Source organism: Poecilia mexicana, unplaced genomic scaffold (genome assembly GCF_051168715.1).
Source record: "Poecilia mexicana isolate PSO_F unplaced genomic scaffold, ASM5116871v1 scaffold_3, whole genome shotgun sequence".
In the NCBI taxonomy this organism is placed as follows: Eukaryota; Metazoa; Chordata; class Actinopteri; order Cyprinodontiformes; family Poeciliidae; genus Poecilia; species Poecilia mexicana.
Window position 1 is genome coordinate 4,136,822 of NW_028263372.1, and position 25,603 is coordinate 4,162,424.

A 25,603-nucleotide genomic window follows, 5' to 3' on the forward strand; every position below is an offset into this window, starting at 1 on the left:
CCTACTGTTCATGCCATCAAATAAGAACAGGTCTGCAAATGTAAGCCACTGATTATTAATGAGACATTTTGCTGTTGAAGTGATAACAAGAAGGTGAAATATCTTTGTGCAGATGTATGCAGTTTGTTGAAGATTTTTCAAAAAAAAAAAAAAAAAAAAGTAAATTCTCACCAACATCTGCAGGAAGATGCATCGTGGCTTCACTCTGACTGACAAATGCCCTGCAGAAAGCAACAGATAAGCTAAAATAAAACTTGTTATCTGTGGAGAAATTGTATGCAAGGAAAAGTTTTAAGTCCAATAAAACCTAATAAATTATTTAATTTGAATAAGGGACTGTGCAACACGAATACCTAACTAAAACAGCCATGTGTATGCAAGATTGACAAGCCCAGGTATTCAACTGATAACCCTATTGAGTACTTAAGAGGGCCGCTTATTATTAAGCAAGTTGTAGTTTTAGTTTTGAGGATTCATTTTATTGTTGAACAAAATTGCAGCGCTCTCGATCAATCCAAAATGTTAATAATCTTTGAAATGACCAAAGGTTATTTAGTCAATAACCTTTGGTCAATCCAAAGATTTTGGTTTTCTTAGTACAATATTTGTGTGTGCATTATTATTGTGATTATTGGGCAACTATTACGATGCAGAAATATTATGCAACTGAATTAAAACAGAAAATTTTCACATCTCACTTATTTATTATCATATGTTGAAGTGAAAATAATAAACATACATCTCAAAATTGACAAACATATAAAAAATACATCAATGACTAATATAGCCACCCTTCTTTTCAAGAATGGTTATAAGCCTTCCAGTCATGGAGTCTGTCAGTTTCTTGATCTGTTGACAATCAACTTTTTGTGCAACCACAGCCTCCCAATTTTTTTCCTCCATCAATATTTTTATTGCATTTTTCAATAAATTTTGACATACCTGCCATATAACCAATACAGTCAACAAGAACAACAAATGCCCTCTTTGATGCACATTTGCATAAATTCTTTTAAATATACAGGAGATGATAATCCATTGTAGAGACTTCTTAACATCATGGTCTTATGATATTTTTGTCTTTAGTTGGCTTCATTCTCTTGACACAAGGCCACACCTTCAACAAAAGTCTGGAGGGGTTTGTAAACGCTTTCAAATAACTCGCTTTTCCCTTTTTGGAGATATGTTATGTGTTCCAAGGGTAAAGTCTTCAGCATTTGTCTAATCCATTGCTTGATATTTGGTCATGTTGTTCTCTTCCAGAAAAGTGCTATCAGTCTTTTAACTTGTAATAGACAAATATCAATAGTTGTTCACATTTAGTATTTTTGGGATACAGACTTAGAATGAGGAAAAAGTGGATATAGTGCAATGTCCTTTGAGACAATATGTTCTATAGTTTTTTATTGCTTTCCAAAACTTTTTAATTTCCCTGAATTCCTAGATACAATAAAATAGTGTCCTTTTTTCTTCTCAGCATTTTGTAAATGTGTCTGGTATATAAGGATTTTACCGATTTAAATTGAAAGTAATATAGATTTCCATTAACCATTTATCATTATAAATTTATCATTTATCATTAGGTGAGAGCTAACTGTTTGTTTGTGCGCCTTTGTACATACAGATCAGGGCCGTGCAGAGACCTTTGGAGGGGCAGGGGCTCAAAGCTAACAAAGGGGCACGTTGAACAAGATCTTAAAACACGGTAACAACATAGCAGCAACCCATATTAATCAAGAATGTAATATTTAGTCGGATCATACTATATCATTGTCATGATGTGACAATGCAAATGGGAGCAATGCAAAGCAAACTTAGTCTATGTTTTTCCCGATAGTTATAATGTTTCTGTTTCTGCTGCTGACAGTGCTGGAGGGCTATGTTGATCTGAGACTGTAGTTTTTAAACAGATCACTGGTCACTGGTTATGAAGTATGTTATAAAATAAGCAAATTTGCTGCTATTTTAATAAATAAGTACTACTTCTGTTTAGCCTCTATAACGGTGTTTCTCAACCCTGATCCTTACCCTCCATGTTTTAGGTATTTCCCTTCTGCCACACGCCTGAATTGTATGTCTGGGTGACTGGGTTTGTTCACAAATACATTACAGAAAATAATAACCAATAATCAGTGACTGATTTAAAACTCAGCCAATTAATGGGCTCCCTTTCAACAGACTTAACTAGATCTAACACTGTTGGCGATGCTGATCTTAGTAGGAGGTAGTTGACGTAGGCTAAATCATGATTCTGTTTAAGGCCCCTTATTATCTTGGGCCGGTGTTACGTCAGTCCGCATTTCCCCATCATATACGGTTCAGGCCTATGCATCTTCTTGCCGCTCCGCCCCACCCACGCAGCAAAATACGTGTGAGCACTGAGAAAGCACGCGCTTGTTCGGCGTGCTTGTCTGGGGAACTACGGACACCGTGAAAGCTCAAACAGCATGTTTCGGCAAAGTTGTCACACTTTCGTCACGTTTTTGCGTGAAACTAATAGTAATAATACTAATACTAATACTACTACTAGTAGTAGTATATATATGTGACATATATTATTATTATTATTATTATTATTATTATTAGTAGTAGTATTAGTATTATTAATACTAAAAATACTGATAAAAAAAAAATTCCCTTCTCACCCTCCGCGGGTGGTCTCTTTCATCCTCTGAGCTCAGGTCCTCTACCAGAGGCCTGGGAGCTTGAAGGTCCTGCGCAGTATCTTGGCTGTGCCTAGAACTGCACATTTCTGGACTGAGATGTCTGATGTTGTTTCTGGGATCTGTTTTAGCCACTGCTCCAGTTTGGGGGTGACTGCCCCAAGGGCCCCGATGATCACAGGCACCACTGTGGTCTTCACTTTCCAGGTCTTTCCAGTTCCTCTCTGAGGCCCTGGTATTTCTCCAGTTTCTCGTGCTCCTTTTTCCTGATGTTGTAGTCACTTGGTATTGCTACATCCACCACAACGGCTTTCCTCTGTTCTTTATCCACCACCACAATGTCCGGTTGGTTCGCCATTACCATCTTGTCTGTCTGGATCTGGAAGTCCCACAGGATCTTAGCTCGGTCATTCTCCACCACCTTTGGGGGTGTTCCCCACTTTGATCTTGGGGTTTCCAGTCCATATTCTGCACAGATGTTCCTGTACACTATGCCCGCCACTTGGTTATGTCGTTCCATGTACGCTTTCCCTGCCAGCATCTTGCACCCTGCTGTTATGTGCTGGACTGTCTCAGGGGCCTCCTTGCACAATCTACATCTTGGGTCTTGTCTGGTGTGGCAGAGCTGAGCCTCTATTGCTCTGGTGTTTAGGGCCTGTTCCTGTGCAGCCAGGATGAGGGCCTCTGTGCTGTCCTTGAGTCCAGCTTTTTCCAGCCATTGGTAGGATTTTCTGATATCAGTTACTTCAATTATTTGTCGGTGGTACATCCCTTGTAGGGGCTTGTCCTCCCATGATGGTGCCTCCAGCGCCTCATCCTCTGTTCCCTATTGTCTGAGACATTCGCTGAGCACATCGTCCGTTGAGGCTTTGTCCTTGATGTATTTATGGATCTTGGATGTTTCATCCTGGACAGTGGCTCTCACACTCACTAGTCCTCTGCCTCCTTCCTTACGGCTCGTGTACAGTCTCAGGGTGCTGGATTTGGGGTGGAACCCTCCATGCATGGTTAATAGCTTCCGAGTCTTAACATCCGTGGCCTTTATCTCTTTCATTGGCCAGCTAATTATTCCGGCAGGGTATCTGATTACTGGTAAGGCATAACTGTTTATTGCATGAATCTTGTTCTTGCCTTGAGCTGGCTTCTCAGGACTTGCCTTGTTCGTTGGAGGTATTTGGCTGTGGCTGCTTTCCTTGTGACCTCATCGAGGTTGCCATTTCCTTGTGGTATTCCCAGGTACTTGTAACTGTCTTCAATGTCTGCTGTTGTTCCTTCTGGGAGTGAGACCCCTTCTGTGCAGGCGACCTTCCCTCTCTTTGTAACCATCCGGCCACACTTCTCTAGTCCGAATGACATCCCAATGTCAGTGCTGTAGATCCTGGTGGTGTGGATCAGTGAGTCGATGTCTCGCTCGCTCTTGGCGTACAGCTTGATGTCATCCATGTAGAGGAGGTGACTGATTGTGGCCCCATTCTTGAGTCGGTATCCGTAGCCAGTCTTGTTGATGATTTGGCTGAGGAGGTTCAGGCCTATGCAGAACAGCAGTGGGGACAGGGCATCTCCTTGGTATATGCCACATTTGATGGACACTTGTGCAAGTGGTTTGCAGTTGGCTTCAAGGGTGGTATTCCACAGCCCCATCGAGTTTGCAATGAAGGCTCTTAGAGTCCTATTGATGTAGTACATCTCTAAGCATTCAATGATCCAAGTGTGTGGCATTGAGTCATAAGCTTTCTTGTAATCAATCCAAGCGGTGCACAGGTTGGTGTGTCGGGTTTTGCAGTCTCGGGCGACTGTGGTCTACAAGGAGTTGGTGTTTGGCTCCTCTGCTGTTTATGCCGATGCCCTTCTGTGCCGTGCTCATGTATTTATCCATGTGTCCGCTTATCTTAGCCGCTATGATGCCTGATATGAGCTTCCATGTTGTAGAGAGACAGGTTATTGGCTGATAGTTGGATGGGACTGAGCCCTTTGAGGGATCCTTCTGTATCAGGATTGTGCGCCCTTCAGTTAACCATTCAGGGTGAGTCCCGTTTTGTAGCAGCTGGTTCAGTTGAGCTGCCAGTCGCTCATGGAGGGCAGTGAGTTTCTTCAGCTAGTAGGCATGGATCATGTCAGGTCCTGGTGCTGTCCAGTTTCTCATACCCGAGACTCTTTCTTGGACATCTGCCACAGTGATGGTTACCGGGGCTTGTTCATATATATATATATGATGGGCATATTTCACCCATCAGACACCGTTCCCCCCTTTAACATAGGGGGAACGGTATCTCATGGGTGATTTTAACATAGGGGAAACGGTATCTGATGGGTAAAATATACCCATCAGATACTGTTCCTCACCCTTTAAAACAGGGGGAACAGTATCTCATGGGTGATTTTCAGTCATCAGATACTGTTCCCTCACTTTACCACAGGGTGAATGGTATCTGATGGGTAATATTGAGCATTAAAATGCATTGCCCAGTTCTTATTTCATATAGCACTATCTATCTATCTATCTATCTATCTATCTATCTATGACTAAACGTATATATATTTAGAATAATTATAATATATATGTGACATATATGTATTTATTGTTATTATTGTTATTATTGTTATTAGTATTATCATGCAAAAACGTGAGGAAAGTGACAACTTTGCCGAAGCATGTTATTTGAGCTTTCACGGTGTCCGTAGTTCTCTGTGTCTTCTATTCACAACCACTCGCCTCCAGCCCAGATCTCGTTAGCAGCAGTGAGAACTGCCTGGTAGTAACTAGAGGTGTGCCGATCGATCGGCCACCGATTATAATCGGCCGATTTCCGTAAAAAAGTGTATGATCGGTTATTGCCAATCATGGTCTCTTGTTGCCGATCACACAAACCGATCACCTGCTTCAGCCTGCCTGTGCAGCTGGTCTCCTCTTTCCTTCACATTGCGCAAGCATGCAGCAACAAATCCTAAGCGATCTCGTGTGGAACTATAATGCACTGAGTGAATGGGGAAGTTTGCGTTTTGCGGCGAAAAATTTAAGCACATGGGGTGAAGCACGTCAAAATGCATCAACACTACCAATCTAATATGGCATAAAAACAATGCCATACTTGACGGAGTTTGGCTATATCGAGGCTCACGGCAGTAAAAAAAAAAAAAAAAGACATATAGAGCGATCAGATCAGGTAAAGCAGCGCACAGCTACAAACACTCACCCAGATTAGCATGACGGTCAGAAAGCTAAACAAATAACCCAAAAAATTATACGACACTGAAGTTGGTTTCCAATTCCAGCTTCCAATAGCTAAAGGGCGATTCCAGTTTAAAAACTACTACACCTGGAGACTTGAAACCTGGACTAGATTATTCTGCTCTAATAGCAGAATATTTATAACCATGTTTGGGATTTGTGAAACCTTTTTCTGATTTGTGAAAACTCAAAGTTAGATTTTCACCATTTTTGGCACCTCTTTCATTACTACAACTGCTCTAATTAAAAAACTACAACACCTAGACTCTTCAAACCTGGAATAGATTATTCTCCCCTTCAAGCAGAATATCCAAAACCATGTTTGGGATTTGTGAAACCGTTTTCTGATTTGTAAAAACTCAATAAATTTCGATTATCACTATTTTTTGCATCTCTTTCATTACTATAACTGCTCTAATTAAAAAAACTACAACTCCTAGAGTCTTCAAACCTGGAATAGATTATTCTCCTCTTCAAGCTGGATTTGTGAAACCTTTTTCTGATTTGTGAAACTTCACTTCACTTAACAGACCCCTGTAAAAGATCTTTCCTTCCAACAGCCATCACCATCTACAATAACTCTTTGAAGAATTAATGAGTTACACCAACATTTTATTTCCCATTGGGATTAATAAAATGGTTTTGAATTAGAATTGAATTTGAAGAAAAAAAACTGCATGGAACATGTATGAATAGTAATCTGATCTTTAGTGAAGTTTCACAAATCACATAAAGGTTTCACAAATTCCAAACATGGATTAAAATATTCTGCTATTAGAGCAGAATAACATAGTCCAGGTTTGAAGAGTCTAGGAGTTGTAGTTTAATTAGAGCAGTTGTAGTAATGAAAGAGGTGCCAAAAATGGTGAAAATCTAACTTTATTGAGTTTTCACAAATCAGAAAAAGGTTGCACAAATCCCAAACATGGTTTTAGATATTCTGCTTGAAGGGGAGAATAATCTAGTCCAGGTTTGAAGAGTCTAGGAGTTGTAGTTTAATTAGAGCAGTTGTAGTAATGAAAGAGGTGCCAAAAATTGTGAAAATCTAAATTTATTGAGTTTTCACAAATCAGATAAAAGTTTCACAAATCCCAAACATGGTTATAAATATTCTGCTATTAGAGCAGAATAATCTAGTCCAGGTTTCAAGTCTCTAGGTGTAGTAGTTTTTAAACTAGAGTTGATTAAAGATGCAGAAAGTAGTGAAAAATTAAATGGAATGGCCCTCTAGCTATTGGAAGCTGGAATTGGAAACCAACTTCAGCTTCGTCAAAATTATTTAAGTCTTCGAGCTGCTGTGTAAGACGTTGGTTCTGCTCTCGCTGTTGAACCGCTGCTACGCTACAGATAGTAATATTTCACAGACGGAGCGTTGCTTCTGCTCCACGTGGTCGTGAACTCTCACACCGAACCTCAGTGAAACTGCAGCATCTAACTTTAAAAAAATACATTTTACATACGTTCTAAAACTTTCGCTGTCCTAACATGAGACAGTAATCTCTGAAACAATAATCGATCTCCTCTGCTTCCTCCCTGTTCTGCATAATTACTCCGCTCAGTCAGAAACAGCCACTCAGAACTAGCAGTAACCAGCTAGCCGCCATGCTATCAGGAAGTTTTCATTCAGTAAGTCAGGATTGTTTATTGTAATGGAACCTGTATTTACCTTTGAATGTTAAGTTTTGTTAAGAAAATAAATTTAAGATAAGCTAGTTTTAAAACTTAACATGTCTCGATTCAAATGGCCTAAATTGTGGTTTTAAAATCAGTAACGTATTCTGGCCTATTGACCTTTATGTTACCTATAGTTACAGCAGATGGTTTGCTAGGATCATTTGAACTGCCTTTTGTCTGTGTGGGAAAACAATACAGTAGACGTTCTAGCTTTTCACACTCATCTGTGAAAAGCCGTAAACACGGTAGGAGTTCCTGGCTTTAGAGAGGGTCAGAGATAGCTCCTGGATTGGATGAGCAAAGATACACCTTATTTGAATAAATTAAATGTCATGAGTTGCGGTTGATGGTGGTGAGGAGAGACGCAGCGAACCCAGGTTATGGTGAAAATAATGAATTTAATGATGAAGCTCTCAGTCCAAAAACAGGCAGCACGGCAGAAAGACAGGCACACAGCCAAATACCGGTAGCAACTGATACACAGGACAAAAACGAGAGCTAACGCTATCCAGGACTTTACAGTTCTACTGGAGCGGAAACAAGACGTGACTTAGACATAACGAACTTCGACACCGATTAACGACAAGGACCCGACGAGGAACACAGACAACAGGTGGGTTTAAATACAGACGGGGTAATCAAGGGAATACGACACACCTGGGGAGCAATCAACAGGGAGGACAGAGACTCACAGGGAACAGGACTACACAGGGAAAACAGGACTGAACACAGAAGAACTCCAAAATAAACACACAGAAACCCAGGGATCATGACAGTACCCCCCCCTCAAGGGCGGATACCAGACGCCCACAAAAACAGAAAAGTCCAAAAACCAAAAACAACCCAGCAGGGTGGGCGGAGGGGCGACGGCAGGAGGGCCAGAGTCCAGAAAACAGTCCAAAACACAAAACAAAACTACCCATCAGGGTGGGCGAGGAAGCGAGGAAGCGAGGAGGCGGGTCCGGCGGTCTCTTCCGCCGGCGCAGGAAACGGAGACGTAGAGGCGGGTCCGGCGGTCTCTTCCGCCGGCGCAGGAAACGGAGACGTAGAGGCGGGTCCGGCGGTCTCTTCCGCCGGCGCAGAAACCGGAGTCGTAGAGGCGGGTCCGGCGGGCGGCGTCTCCGGCGCAGAAAGCCGAGACGTGGAGGCGGGTCCGGCGGGCAGCGTCTCCGGCGCAGAAAGCCGAGACGTGTAGGCGGGTCCGGCGGGCGGCGTCTCCGGCGCAGAAAGCCGAGACGTGGAGGCGGGCCGGCAGGAAGGCCGGCTGGGGTCTCGGGGGGAGCAGACTCTGGAAACTCGGGGGGAGCAGACTCTGGAAACTCGGGGGGAGCAGACTCTGGAAACTCGGGGGGAGCAGACTCGGGGAGCTCGGGCGGCTGCGCTCCGGCAGCAGACTCGGGGAGCTCGGGCGGCTGCGCTCCGGCAGCAGACTCGGGGAGCTCGGGCGGCTGCGCTCCGGCAGCAGACTCGGGGAGCTCGGGCGGCTGCGCTCCGGCAGCAGACTCGGGGAGCTCGGGCGGCTGCGCTCCGGCAGCAGACTCGGGGAGCTCGGGCGGCTGCGCTCCGGCAGCAGACTCGGGGAGCTCGGGCGGCTGCGCTCCGGCAGCAGACTCGGGGAGCTCGGGAACGGGCGGCTGCTCGTCAGCAGCGGGCTCGGGGAGCGGGGACGCAGCTGGAGACGGGCAGACTTGTGCTGGAGCTGGCTTAAGTCTTGCAGCCAGCTCCACCTTTACCGTCTGCAACTCCTGCTCCACCTCTCTAAAAAAGTCCACCAAGCCCAGTTGAGGCAGGAGCGGGATCCACCTGTCCAGCTGGATCGCCATACGTGTGGCGGCGTTGAGCCGGCTGAACGGGGAGGAGGGCTTGGCCATCTCTTCGTCGTACCTCCTGATCTCCCTCAGGAGGGAACGACGGTCTGCTGGGTCCATGATGATGGTAATAGCGATCCTCACTGGTCTGGTCGGGTCGTTCTGTCGTGAGGTGGGGTTGTAGGTGGTGAGGAGAGACGCTGAGACCCAGGTTATGGTGATGAATAAGATGTATTTAATAATAAAGATGCTGAACACAGTCCAAGGCAGGCAGCACGGCAGGAACAAGCACGCAGCTAGATACCGGTAGCAACTGTCAAAAAAACGGACTAGACGGAACAGACACAAACCAGGACTTAACAGTTCCACTGGCGAGTGAACGGAAACCAACACAAGCCAGGACTTAACAGTTCAACTGGCGAGTGAGAACACACTGATACGTGAGACAAACGACAATAGACAACGACAAGGACCCGACGAGGAACACAGACAACAGGTGGGTTTAAATACAGACGGGGTAATCAAGGGAATACGACACACCTGGGGAGCAATCAACAGGGAGGACAGAGACTCACAGGGAACAGGACTACACAGGGAAAACAGGACTGAACACAGAAGAACTCCAAAATAAACACACAGAAACCCAGGGATCATGACATTAAAGATAAGAATACGCCTTTTACTATAAAACTTTCTACACAGAAGTAACACATTAGATTTTGCTCTTCTCCAAAGACGTCTTTGCTTTTTGTTTGTCGTTTCCATCTTTTGTCTTTTTCTCTCTCAGGTAAATTCATGTGTTGTTTGTGCTCTGAGGTTTCTGATGTTATGTGATGTGCTTTTCTGGTGATAGTATGCATCTGTCTTGAATAAATGCTGATTATTGTGACGCTGTTATCTCTGTGTGATCTCAGTCTTTGCGCACAGCATTTTTCTGAACCCGGGCATAAGAGAGGATATAATGAGTCAAAAGGTTTTTAAAGTTCAACAATTTTTCCTTTCTTAACAGTTTTATACTTGAATCTTTTGGCAATGTTGAGAGGTTTTATTTTGACTTTTTGCATTATTTAGCCACTTCAGAGCCTTCATATGTTTTCAGTCTGTTAAAGATAGTATTACTCATAGCAGTACAATTTGCACAATGCCTGTTTTGTTTTGTTTCCTTCTTGGAAAAAGTTATTAAAAACAAGTTTTTGTCTAAATTAAGGTGAATTCATGGTTCCTTTTTCCACATAATGTAAGCGGTAGTGCTTATGATTAAAAAAATAATAATTATGTGATCGGTATCGGCGATCGGCCGTAATCGGCCCTCATGGGTGATCGGAATCGGAATCGGCAGGAAAAACCTGATCGGCACATCTCTTGTAGTAACGTAAAGGTGAAGCAGAGAGCGAACAGTAAGCAGACGGTATCGGGGCTCTGAGGTGTGTCGCAGTGATAGTCACGGTACAGTTTCTTTACCTGGTTCTTACCACAGAACCAGATAAAGCTGTAGGACCGCTTTATCTGTAGGGCGGTAGGGCCGACTCAGGCTGCTTGTAACAAGCTGGGCATTTAGTCCAGCACTGGGACACAGTGCTTGACTAAAGCACCCTCCTTTAGTCCAGTACCCTCCTTTATCCCCTCCTTTTTGCTAAATTGTTATATTGAGCTAAACATTATTGTTGTTGAGGAGGGCCACAAGCAGGCCTCCTGGGACACAGATGAAGAATATAAATAAAAAAATGTAAAAACAACAACAACAACAAAAACACTCAAAAAGGGTGCTAGGGGCATCAAGGATAAAAGGGGCAGGGGCTCAAATAGTTATTTTAAGTTGGGGTTTAGGTCTGTTGAAGAAGGAGGACCACATCATTATTTAACCTTGTCACTTTTGACTGGCAGAGGCTCTGCATTCAGCAAGGAGGCGAGGCAACAGAATGTATTTGAGGTGGGTTTATTTGGTCATCATTACATCGACACCCTTCACACAGTGAAACAAAGAAGCTGACGTTTATGCCTGAGGCAAGTTCCACTTACACCAGGTAAAGGGGTGATAAAAAAAGACAAACAAGAAACAAACACTACTTACACAAACCTAACAATAAATGATCCAACAAATATTTACATGCATGCAAATTATTAAAACTAAACTAATCTAAGGTCAATCAAAAAGTAAATGTAACCAAATATAAATCCTCAGAGTATTACCCCTCTTAATGGAAGATGGTTTGCTCCAGGAGCATTTGTCTCCCTTTCTGCTCCACCTTGCTGAGACACACCCAGAAAGGCAAGTACTCAAACAATTAACTCAAATTGAACCAATCAGAAATAAACTGACACCCCCCTCCCCCACATTCTCTGAACAGGAAAGATGGCCAGTCTCCCTACTCAAAAAGAATGTTCACTAAATGTCACAATGTAACTGAAATAAAGAACTGATACAAAACACATTTGAACTGTAAATAAATAACATAATATCAATAATCAATATGGGATGGAACCCCTGGTCTCCATCACAAACCTTTAAGGCTAACCACTTGGTGAACTTTGATGCATATGAAGGAGCATTGTCCTGCATAAAAACCATGGTCTTGAAAGATACAGTAGGCTTTGGAGTTGATTTTGAGTTCATCTTCAACCCAAAAAGGTCCAACTAGCTCATTTTTAATACCAGCCCATACCAGTGCCTTGCCTCCATCTTGCTGGTGTCTGATCTGAAGTGGAGCTCTGTGCCCAATACTGATTGTAACAGAGGAGCGATCACGAGCTGGGTTGTAGTCAAAGTTCGTGGCTTCATACAAGCACACACACGTACGCACAACGAAAACTTACTCTTACTTTTTGTTTCAGCTCAAACTGGCATGGTCATTGTGGTTCCTGCCTCTGTTCTCATGTTCATCCTAACTTATTTTTCAGCTTCAAACATTTTCCCATTTTCAGTTTTCAAACAGGGCTGTTTCCGGATTGTGGCGCATCAGGAGGGAGTCACATGATGGTGTAATGTCATCAAGTTGTATTGTTTTCTATTAAATTGAGTATTGTATTTCTGGTCACAAGCTTTTTTTATTTTATTTTATTTTCAGTATAATTATTATTGCATACACTAAGAGTTTACTTGAGTTAGAAGTAATGGTTTTTGTCTTACTGTGGGCAGAGTCTGTAGCTATAAAAGAGAGCTCGGAAACCACAAGGAGTCAGTCTGCTAAAAAGGTGGAGAAATATAAGATTAAGATTATAATAGCTGTTTTATAAGGACTGTGTTTGACTTTGTTCCATTATAGTGTGTTTGGTAGTCTCAGTATTTACTTTTTTTCTCCTCTGCTAGCAGCTAGAGCTGGGTTGGGAGATGGAGCTGCTGTGCCCACAGATTTGTGCCTTTTGTTGCTGTTTTAAAGTTTTTTTATAATTTTTTAATTTTTTTATGTAATTCATGACAAAATAATGTCTGGTACTGCACTGCATTGATGATGATGAGATATAAATGTATGTATATATATATATATATATATATATATATATATATATATATATATATATATATATATATATATATATATTTGTTTTTTTTTTTTTTTTTTTTAAATCTTATTTTTTGTGAAATTAGTATATATTATCAGTCTGGTGCTGAACTGAGCCAAATTACATTATATTAATTTTATTCTTATGTGCATATTAATTTGGATTTTCATCCAATTAATTTTTATTTTATTATTTATATTGGTTGTATGAATGCTACAGTTGAGATGATTGGTCTGTGCTGCATGGGAAAATTTCTGTGTTAGGAGCTGTAGCTGCTGTGTTCACTGATTTGTGCCTTTTGCTGTCATTTTAAAGGGTGCATTAAACTTGCAGTGACCAGACTTGTGCCTCTCGTGTCTGTGTACCATTCTGGCAGCCATTTGGAACATGCTAAAAATACAGTAAATGAACAAAGACAGATTGCATTCAGACTGACCTGCTCCGAAGGCTGACATTATCTCTCAGAGTACTCTCATTGTGTGACAGCAGATTTTGCAGCGTCCTCCGCGCCTCACTCCAGGCTTCATAACCAAGACTCATGAAAGCGTTCAGTGTAGGCTTGAAAAAAAAAGAACATTAGGTAAAACATTAGGAATATCCATCCATCCATCCATCCATCCATCCATCCATCCATCCATCCATCCATCCATCCATCCATCCATCCATCCATCCATCCATCCATTTTCTATACACCCTTGTGCCTAATGGGGTTGGGAGGATTAGGAATATCAAATTTCAATTTTAACTAATAAACTATCAGTGGTGCTTTGCTGATCTTTCATAAACTATACTTGTCTCAAATGAACATTTCTGCTTCTTTATCCAATTTAAACAGTATTGGGTTTGAATTAATTCAGATGCTAGGACCATTAAGATCGCAATCAAATAAGTTTTATATTATTTTATCTGGACTGCTCTGTCATGTGAAGGAATATTGGCAGGGTCTCATTCTGCAGTTCACTTATCAGCTCTTAACTTGTATAGCATAAAAATGTTGTGCAAACAGTTAGAACCAGGTGGTGAAGGCCTTTCAAATTATACTGAAATAAAATTTTGCAATGGTTGTTACATAAAAATATCATAGCCACAGATAAAATGTTCGGAGATACTGTAAATGAGTAGTTCTTTAATGTGACTGATTAATTGAAGGTTGTAGCTAGCAGTGTAAAACAAGTCTAAAAATAATAAACTTTACCTGATCAAAGACATCACGGTGTTTGGACATTACAGGTCCTATAAACAGAGAGCTTATCACACCGAGGTCAAGGATTTGGTCTCCAATTGCAACACCAATGCGATGTCTGGGCTGGTGAATAGAAGAAATAGAAAGTGTTGAGATGCTTTGCCAAGGTCGAGAAAGAGTCACACATTGTTAGACAAAGGGCCCATAGTAAAGAGTTACATTTTTGATTCTGTTAGACACCAACGTCCATTTCTCACGAGAAACAGAAACTTATCAGGCCACAGAGACAGGGAGTGTCTTCAGTTCATATAATCAGCTACCCTCCTCCTTCTCCTCAGACGCTGCACAGACTTTTTTAGAAACTCTTCTCCAATGTAATGGTAAAGCGTCTCCTTTCAGCGCTGAAAGTTAATAAAATAAGTAAAGTCTGAATGCTTTTCTTGGCTGATTTTATGCTCCGTGTGTCAATATAAATTATGATTCATCGATTAGGATTTTCATCCTTAACAGTTGGTAGCAGAGGATGGCTTTATGTTGACACATGAGCGGAGATTGGACTGGCCGTTCAGGCGCAGACTTTCCGAAACAGTACTCTGGTGTAGGGCCCACATGAAAGGTAAGGACACTTGTTCCTTAATGTACACCATTGTACTGTTTCTCAGGTCTGTATAAATTTCAGTTATCAGCTGTTGTCTGTACTGTTTCCCAGGTTTGTCTAAATTTCATATTGCTTTTACATTTCTGTTCAAATTGTGTTTCACTGACCTGTCTAAAGTTTAACTGTTCATAGGAGTATAGACAAGAAAAAGTAAATTTAGGTGTGGAGAAACTAAGTAGTTTTTAGGTGTGAAGATTCAGGTGTAAAGGTTGATTGGCTTGGTTGCAGTGAGAGCCGGCCGTCCCCGGCTTTTCCCGGACGCGGGGAAGGTAAAGGCTAGGTTTTGTCGGTTTTATCCTCGGGGAGTACTGCCCTCGGAAAAGAACGCGGTAGCCAATCTGAGACTTTCTCAAGAAACACAGAAGTGTTGAGAGGGGTCCACCATAGGATAAAATATTGAAATGAAGGTTGATCGCGATCTGATCCTCTGTAGAGTAATAAGTGTTAAGAGGACAAAAATAGGAGCTGTAAAGCGTGGATCCATTTCTGTGTATCTGAAAGCTGTGTGTGTCTGTCAGCTGTGTGTGTGTCTGTCAGCTGTGTGTGTAAGCTTCTGCTGCTGAGCAGACGTTATCTGTTCAAGTGTACTCTTCTCTGTTTATTGCAATGTGTTTTAAAACCATGGCCAACATTGGGAAATTATAATCTGTGGGAGGTTTTTGATTTTGTCTGCTGGGTTTGATTTTCTGCTGTGTTTGATTTCCTCGCCGCCGTGCGAGCAAAACTGCAAAAAAAAAAAAAGAGAAAAAGAGAGAAGAGGTGATTTTTGAGCCCAAATTTTGAACCTAAACAAATGGAGGGTGAATTTGAAAGGGAAAAATATGATCCAAAGTGGGGCATCGGGCCATGGATTGCGCTCGGTGAGCAAATAGAAGCATTAATAACTTATTTGGCAAAGCATGACGAATATCAAAATAAGGGAGAAAAAGAAAAACAAGAAAAAGGGGGCTAGAATACCTGGTGCAGAAGAAAGGAGGCGACCTGTTAGACAGCCTTTGGGGAAATATTGGCTGGAAGGAATAAATGATGCTGAGGGAAAACTGATTGAAACTAAACTAATCCTGCACAATTTACTATTTTCACATGTGGTAAAATTAACTGTATGAAGGATGAATGAAATTACATAACAGGTATAATTATAAACAAAATAAAGTGACATCTAATGGGTTGAAGTTTTTGAAATTTGGCTTAGCTGTAGACAGGGTTAAATTTAAACTTAATGAAACTTGAAAAATTAGGTTTATAGCAGATTTGAACTTTATCATGGATTAATCATTATTTTTCTCTCTTATTATCTTATCAAAAACAGGATTTCTTTTTATTTGAAACTTGGTCACCTTAAAATGTCTAAAGAGGGAACAGAATTGGTAAATAAATATGAGTATGTGTTTGATTCAAAGGGTGATTATGAAACAGCTTCAGATTCAAGTACGGTTCATTACATTGGTTACAACATATTCTTGTCTCAAAGACAATTTATGATTCTAAATCCTTTACCTTACTTCAAAATGGCAAATAGTATGTTAGAAGAGGGATAATCACATTTTAGCTTTGGTTTAAAACCAGATATCATTTATTACGAGACTGTTTCATTTGGTTTGATTTTATTTTCATTTTTTTTATATTATTGTTGTTTTTATTATTTATCAAATAACAAACCAAGTAACTAACTAACTTACTAACTGAACTAACTGCTGTTTTAAAAACACATGCGTATCTTGGTAGAAAGGCACAAATTTGACATGATGAAACTTTTAAAGTGGACATGATAGTCATTGATTATGTAAAAACAAATTGATTGGACAACAACTGGCTCACAACATTTATGTGCCTTAAATTTTGATTGAATTAATACATGAATCCAAGTCCAACAAAATATTTGATTTGAAACGCAAAGACATCTTACAGTATTGAATAATCTTTGTCAACATTTTTTGCTCCTCTGCCTAAATTGATCAATTTTTCTTTTGTGGGTTCACACAGAACAATGACACTGCTTTTTAGGAAAGCCATCCAAATTCTGATCTGAACTCGTTAAAATAATAAAACTTTTGACCTTTGCAGTACAGTTTCAGTTGGACATATTAGACATATGTACAAAAGAGTCTGAACAATATTTTGTTTGCTTTCTATTTACATAAGAAAACAAAAGGGGGAAATGATAAATGATAAACATAAAACATTTCTGATAAAACTTTACATTTAGAACATCTCATAGTCTACTTTCAATTCTAGACAGAACATTTGGGAAACTTGTGACACACCCTGGAATATTTTAGTTTTGGAGAATAGTAAACGCAAAATTGCTTTCAATTGTTTACAATTATATCAACAGGGGGTGGAGAAGAAATAGACTCTAGTTCCTAGTTGGTGTATAGATATGGTTAATTATGAATTTATTCATTTGACATTGGTGTATTGTGAGATTATTTAATGAGCTCTTATACAGTGCCTTCCTGCATGATTGAAATACAGTTATATAGAAGATCTTACTAAATTAAAATTGGTAATGTAAAATTGAATAGCTTCAATCAATATCTATGCCATGTTTAATTAAATATTCATTAATTTCCTGCATCACCTCTAATTTAATTGTATAAAGTTACAGTTGGATGTAATTGTTATTAAGAAAATTTTGGTTAAAAGTACTATAAAATTCTACGGAGCCCCTGAGGGGACACGGGGAAAAATTCAGATAAAATGTGAACAATTTTTTTTAAATTCTAAAAAGAAAACTATACATAAATACAACACTCAGCTGTTTTGAAAAATATCAGGATAATGGTAATATTTTCATTAATGGTATAAAGAATATTTGATTACAGTTCTCTTTTTGACCTAAATTATTAAGGAAATTTAACTAGTTGTCTTAAAGCGTGGCAATTTCACAAGGATACTTTTGTGTAAAATTGGACACTATTAACTTAATTATTTTACATATGCATTTGAATAACCAATTTCTGAAAAGCGTATGTAGCTAAAATGCTAAATTTTGTTTAAATTTTTAATAATTTTTTAGTTTAAATTTTGATAGTTGATTCCACAATCGGTTAATTCTGAAACATCTGAGGGTGAATCATCTTAACGCATTTCTATTTCTCTTTCTCTTTGGAGCTCAGAGACTGAGGCAGTGGACCTTATCTGAGCAGCTCCAGTGACCCTGAGCCTGGCTGAAACAACAAAAAGAAACAAAAAAAAAAACAAACAAAAAAAGAAGCAACTCTTCATCTACATCACAAACTACAGAAAAGACATTTAATTTATAATTATGTGAGCAAAAGGTGGCATACACTTCTATTTTCTTAATTTACTTTGTGTTTTACTCTAGTAGAGCTGCTTCCTGTGGTCTGACGGGGGACAGTAGGGGCCGGGTTTTGCGGGTTCAGGGCCGTGTGAGGAGGTGATGAGATGTGGGATCGCGTGGCCTTGGCGTCAGGCCTCCGTTGTTCTTAGCCACTCTGACTTGGACATTTGCACTTTCTACACATGAATTGTGCCATCTTCTGCTGGACAGCTGTCTGAGAGCAAAGACCTGTTGGACGATTCTTACACCTTCTACAGAGGTCAGTGAGGTTGGATTGATTTTTCCTGTTGTCACCTGAAGGCGGATTGCAGTTTACAGGATTTCGCATTGGATGTCTGACTGTGATCTCTGAGGAAACACCTGGCTAAAGGACAAGACCCAGGCATAATTTCTGAGGGTCTCCTATGGCAGAAAAGACCAACAGCTTCTGCCCGACGTGAGACCGAGGTTTGAAAACAATGATTCATCTGCTGTATCTCTCCGTCTCTCCCACACAAGGGGTGCCACATACTTTATCCAGATTTTTCTGCACAGCGGGACTGAATGCTGCCCTGGACAGTTTCTGATGGGGCAAATGGAACATCACATGTAAAATCGTGCTGAGACTCAGAGGCGGTCCTGTTTGTTGCCATGGTTGGTCCTGGGATTTCCCTCAGTCTACAGGTTGGAGACAAAATGGCTGCCAACAAAACCTTGTAGTTTTTAATGGTTCTTCTTGAATTTTCGAATTGTGTGATGCCACTTTTTCTCACCTTAGTTTATTTACAGCAAATTCATTATCTACTGCCTTTGCACTCTGACCTCTGCTACTTGATCCCCAGGATAAGTTTAACGGTGCAGCAGGGTGTTAGAACTCTCTGCAGTTTACAGAAATATTGTTTGCCTGAATGATTATAACTCTGATTATCCAACATCTGGCTAATATGTTTCTCTCCTCCAGCATGACAAGAATTGAAAATGGATAAAAGTACGGTAAAATTGTTAATTTCCTGATTTACAAAAGTGCAACCAACCACGCTTCAAATACAAAAGTTCTAGTTGGCTCAAATTACAGTGGCTACAATTAAGACGACTAGTATCTCAAGTTATGATTTAAGTTTATTTGAATCCATTTCAAATCTTTGGAAAATCTACTCTTTGGAAAATTACTGAACCAAATTATGGGTTTACTGAACATATTTCAATAAACTATTAGATTATTTCACTGAGGTGTAAGCACCCTGTTTAAATTACATCCAACTGTTATAATTAGCAATGAAGGACAATTTGGGCTAACTGCTTTGCGTGGGTTTCTTAGGAGTCTCTGTACTAAACAGTGTTCCGATACAGAAACAGGGGGAGATGCATGGAATTACTCTATTCAAGCAAATTGTGAGTTAATCTATTGAGAAATTTTTCAGTTTTGGGCTTCAGCAAAATATAAAAGAGGCTAAATCAAAATTCACAAATGTTTTGATTATTCGAATGAGTTTCTAAAGTAATACTGAATATTCTGAATTGAATACATTAAGATTAACAATGATGTCACGTGTCAAATAGATTTCTACAAAACAGTTTTTTAAAAACAGGGAATAAATTGTTTGATCGCTGCATCTCTCTTGCTATAATTTGAAATAATAGGTGGTTTAACCAAGTCATGCAGAAAGGTCTAACCTGAACATTATAGAATTTAATAAATCTAGTTGTATCAAATTTCTCCCCAAAACTGCCAAAAACATTGATAAATATGATAAACACTACAAAAGAGAGTAATTCAGTTAAGTAAACATTCTATAGAAGTGTTTCAAAAGAACCAATTATTCAAAGGTTAAAAGTGTTGAACTTTTGGGATTTAAAACCATGATGAGAATAAAATAAGTCAGTTAAATATGTAGTGACAGTGTTAACTTCATTCTTGTAAAACAGGCTAATCATTATGTGAGGTTTTAAAATGAGAAGAAAATACGAGGATTCAAATTAAATTGGTCTAAATTGGGATTTACAAATGAGCAATTATGGAACTGCTTAAAGCGGGTCCAAAAAGATTGACATAACTAAAAATAATCATAATTTACAGGTTTTTGTCTGAGACAAAATAGGGTTGTCTTTTATTACATGAATGAACAAATTACAAGGGATCTTAATTTAACACGGATCATTAACTTTTCACAATATTGATGATATTTTACAAGCCTTTAGTATAGCGGGTTACTTCTTGTTAAATGAGGACTATTTGATTGAATCTCATTAAAATAACAAAAGCAAAAGATTTATATATGGTTTAAGATTTGTGGTAAAGTTTCTATTAGGGATAAATCTTATATACATTTCAAATGATATTTCTTTGATAAAACATGACTGTGGGCAGTTTTGCACGTTCATTTCATAATCTGATCCTTTACATGATTTTTTGCTTGGTTTCTGATTTTGTCTGATCCTATGAATATGCCAACACTTAAAACAAGCAATGTTATTCTTGAAGGTTGAAATGTGTTCCTTAATTTAAACATTACTTTACCTATTATTAAGAGGAGAAATTAAATAACAGATGTTATTGATATATTGATGCTCTATTGGCTTAGTCTGAAAACAAAAGAAAAAGCATGATCTTCAGCTTCAAGGAGCAGCCTTAAAAAAAAACAAAAAACATTATTTACTAATCAAGATGATGCAGAATCTTAAAGAACCTTCCTTGCTCTCCTCATCACCTGTGGATACTGCTGTGTTCCCTGCCTGAGGTCCTTGGCTGTTCAGTGCATCACTTTCAACATAGAGAAGGGCAGCGGTACCAATAGAACCCCACCTGCCTATCAGATAGTTTCCCAGAACCTAAAGAAGGCCGTGGAACTCCAGCTTTCTAGAGTATAAGGGCAGTACTAGTATCCAGTGACAAAACAACATTTTTTCATTCACTTTAATGTTCTTTATATAATCCATTGATTTCGCTTTTTGTTGTGTTTTTTCTGTTGCAGAATGAAGTCCAATCCTTTCTGGGTGTGCCGGGGTGTGAGACTGTGGGCGCCTTCCACGATTGGTGGACCAATTTACAGCTGAAACGCCACACTGAGGCCTTGCAGGCCTGTTGGGGTTTCTTATCGAGCTGCGCCGGCTCTACATCTGGACACACGCAGAAACTGATTTGACGTAGACAGGTCTCGCTATAGAGAGACTGATATGATTAGATTTTATTACTATTACTGGATTTTACTTAGAGAGCATTTTTACTTGTTTCCTCATCATAGTATGTTTTGAATGTGCTGCCTTGATCCTGATTTATTGCATTGGTTTGCTGTTTTATGAATGTGTTCATTGTATGTTCTGTGCCTTTCAATACTCAGACTTCTAAGCTTTTCTTACCATTTCATTTCGTTGAACATTGCATCCTTTCTGTAGTTCATTAACTTTTAAATATTACATAGCAATTTCAATAAGTTTGGTTTATTATCTTACTAACAAATTGATTTTCGTATTACTCATTATTGCTTCATTGACTTTAAAGGATAGTAGCTTAACATTTCTAATTTTACTCTATTAAGTTTTAAGTAATATCTACCTTTTATTCATTTTAAAATATTAACCTAACACTTTATTAATTTTTGCATTTTATTAAGTTTGAAGTATCACCCTAACATTCTATTATATTTACATTTTGGTTAACTCTAACAACTTAGTGAATATAATTATAATACATTTTTACTTTAAAGAAGAAAATTATATCCTCCTGACACTTCACCCATTTTATATTTTCATAAAATTTAACTTTTATTCTTTTTAACTTGGATTACAAAAATATATAAAAACTAACACAAAAATTTCAGACTTTGTTCTTTTATAGTTCATTACCCTTCTATGGCATGGCGTTGACTTGAGCAAAAAAAAAGAAATAATAAATAAATAACAAGCAACATAAAGGTAATAATTATAATATTTGGTTCCAGAAAGTGTCATGGTCCGACTTTATGATTGATGTGTAATTACAGATGACGAAGCGCTCACAAGTCTGCAGGAAAATATTTTCTTCCACTAAAAACAAAAAAAGTCATGCCATGGACGGTTGAATTAGCCTTTTTCTAATTTTAACCCTAACATTCTTTAAAATTTTATTTCCTTACATGTTCTTTATTAGATTGTAAGAGGGACATTGTGGTTTCGATCCACTGCCTAAGAGGTATAGGGGTGCCCTGTCCGTTTTTACCCCCCAAAAATGAAATGAAATGAAATGAGATGAAATGACATGAATGCAAGACAACATCAGTGACTGAAATGATGATATGTATGTCAACATTTGTAAGAGCCTCGGGGGATGTTTGCCAGAAGGGACAGTGTCTACTCTAGGGTTTGTATTCTCCTTTTTGGGCTCTTTTAGAGCCCAACAGGGGGAATGTTGAGACGCTTTGCCAAGGTCGAGAAAGAGTCACACATTGTTAGACAAAGGGCCCATAGTAAAGAGTTACATATTTGATTCTGTTAGACACCAAGGTCCATTTCTCATGAGAAACAGAAACTTATTAGGCCACAGAGACATGGTGTGATTTCAGGGAGTGTCTTCAGTTCATATAATCAGCTATCCTCCTCCTTCTCCTCAGACGCTGCACAGACTTTTTAGAAACTCTTCTCGGATGTAGTGGTAAAGCGTCTCCTTTCAGCGCTGAAAGTTAATAAAATAAGTAAAGTCTGAATGCTTTTCTTGGCTGATTTTATGCTCCGTGTGTCAATACAAATTATGATTTGTATTGACACACACAATGTGTGACTTAAATTTTGTTGAATGCTGAAGTTGCCCCGTGTTTATGTGGATATCATTGAACAATTTCACTAGGGTGGCCTCAGTACCGTCCTAGTACTGAAAGGGCAGAACTGAGACTCCCCTCTCAGTATCAGTTGATAATCAATAATAATCAACAATCAATAATCATTGTGCACAATTGTTGATTACTAAATAATTGTTAATAATAGTCAATGTATATGAGAGATAAAAGTTAATTAAAGTCAATAGAGAAGTTTTCAACATATGTTGGAGTTCTGGATAAATTTTACTGTCATATTTTGTTTATGGCCTTTTACCTAAATACCTAGATATTCAAAAGAGGTAAAATGACCCAAAAAGATTTTGTTACAATTTATGAAGTTCTTAAATATAGAAGCCATGCCTCCCCCTTCTTTTTGGTTTTTATTCTCACTTTAAAAAATTGTAATTGATTCTATTTGTACAGGTGGTTTAGTATTTTCATCCAACCATGTTTCTGTCAGGAATATAGCATCAATATTATGCTGAGTGATGAAGTCATTAATTAATAAAATTCTTGGTGTTAACGATTGTGGAATAGGAGCTGTAACTCAGCTGCTGCTAGCTGGTTTACTCATGATCGGAGGCTGGTTGGAGAATGGTAAATTGACAATGACTAATAACGGTTATCTAACACGTAAACACTGTTTTATAAAATACAGAAAGTGAACCTCTAAACGTTACAGCGCTGACAGAGAGTATATTTTTTCCTAAATGTGGCTAAAGCTGCTGCTAGGTGGTTTACTCTCCGATCGGAGGCTGTTTATTTTATACACAGTTAGAGAATGGTGATTTTACAATAATTAATAACAGCAATCTAACACTTAAATGCTGTTATTATTAAACTTACCTTTTATTATATCCTTAAGATTATGAGAATGCGGGAATTTTTCAGCTTGGTTTCCAAGGCAAAATCACACCGGAAGTAAAGATACCCAGGTTTGAGTTATGGCGGCCATTGTCTGACGTCACTGTGAAAAGGGTCTATTTATAAGAAATCTGCTGAGAAAGCAGTACGTGACGTAGCATCGATGTGCGCATGCGCATTACCACAAGGTAGGACGGATTTTCTGGGTACCAAAGATAAACAGAACACCTGTTTTAAAGGGACATAAGTGCTGGCACTAAAAGCATACTACCGCCACCTTCTGGATGGATGAAATTATCACATTGATGCAACGTAATTATCGTGTTTATACAATATACCATGCTTGTAGAATATAATTACCTCGTTTTAAAATATAATTATCACGTTTATACAATATAATTGTCATGTTTATACAATTATACAATTTGTGCTTGAAAATTTATTTTCCTCCGTGACAGCATTACGCTCCTGTTGTTTCAAGAAGCACGAAATACCCAAACGAAAGGACAGAAACATGCAAAAAGTGAATGTTGCTTAGTAGGTGGACCTTTAATTAATTTGCATTATGCAATATTAATGTGTTCACATTTTCTGATTAATCATATGCATTGACGCGTTAACACTGACAGACTTTAGATAGACAAACATATAGACAGGTCTTAAAATGTCTTAATTTTGATTTGGTGAAATCTGCAGAAACACTGCATAATGGCAATGATATATTATATGATTCCAAATGGATGGGCATCTGCCATTGGATAGGCAGATGCCCATCCAGTGGCACCTGCATTACCCTGCTGTTAGGTTTACTGGTCTGTTTAAATTGTCCTTAAGTGTGAGTGTTGCAATTATTGCTGATGTATGACTGTGCAATTGCTCTGTAAAAAATTGATAAAATTTCAGTTCTAAAAAAAATTGTGAGTGTTGCATGATTGTTTGCCCTATTTTGACCTGTGATGGACTGGAGACATGTCCAGGGTGTACACTTCTCACACAGTGATCACTGGAAAAAGGTATTAGCACTCCTGTGACTCTGCATTGATAAGGTATAGACAATGAATTGACAGCACATTTAATGAATTTTGAGGAAATTTCTCCAGGAAGTTTTAAACTACTGCTTTTTAGACCTCTTAAGATGGCATGGTTAGTTTTGTTTTTGTCTTCTTCTATAATCAAAGTATTTTAGCATTTCCAAACATGACAAAATCTGATGGTTTTTACTGTAACATTTTTGCAGTTACTGCATTCTAACACCCCTGCATTCAAATTTAAATTAAATTATTTTTTCTTCTCTCTCTTTTAATTATTTAGTGTGGTTGAAAACAAACTTACATTGTCAGATGTGGAGAACACCCCATATGGAAGATTCTGGTAGGAGAAGTCAGAAGCTGCATTTACTCTTATGAAGGACATCTTCTGCTTGTCTCTGTTGAGCCACTCAGTTTCTTCGACTATCTGGAATCCTGAGCACTGTTAAGTGATTCCAGAAGAGTAACTTTGGGTAGATACGCCTCCCAATGTGGGAGCCAATCATATGCCACAAACAGCATCCACCCTGCTCCAAGTCCTCTTGGTTAATTCATAACAGTCCTGAAATGACTAGGCAAAATTTTAAGTGAAGTGAACATACCCCTCTTTGTTAGCACTGGAGTTCAGTTTCTGTTGTCAGCAAGGACAAAGAAAAACAACACATAGCATAAAGGAAAGGTGTTGAACAGAGGAAAATTCTGAAAGCTAACAATTTGCGTAGTACACACACACCACTTAGATAAAAAAAAAAATCAATGTCAAGCAAAGTAAACTAGTTTAAAAGAAATGCTTAAAAGCACAGCTGGCTCTCTTTGTGGAAATATATCTATAGAAGCAGCAGCAAGACAATAAGTCAGCCTAGTTGTAGTCACTGACAAACTCTAATTTGTCAGTTTATTTTGTAGTCGTCATCATCTGTAT

General features: G+C 39.0%; 1 protein-coding gene across 1 annotated transcript in view; it reads right to left on the reverse strand.

Moving 5' to 3' along the window:
- fah (fumarylacetoacetate hydrolase (fumarylacetoacetase)) overlaps nucleotides 1-25,492 on the reverse strand; it is a 102,926-nt gene extending 77,434 nt beyond the window's left edge. Inside the window, exons 1-4 of the mRNA XM_088004067.1 lie at nucleotides 24,986-25,492; nucleotides 14,071-14,181; nucleotides 13,312-13,433; nucleotides 172-221 (exon numbers count right to left, since the gene is read on the reverse strand). Coding sequence (XP_087860193.1) covers nucleotides 172-221; nucleotides 13,312-13,433; nucleotides 14,071-14,181; nucleotides 24,986-25,066 — 364 coding nt within the window. The 5' untranslated portion in view covers nucleotides 25,067-25,492. The remainder of the gene's footprint in view (nucleotides 1-171; nucleotides 222-13,311; nucleotides 13,434-14,070; nucleotides 14,182-24,985) is intronic.
- Between the last annotated feature and the right edge of the window lie 111 nt (nucleotides 25,493-25,603).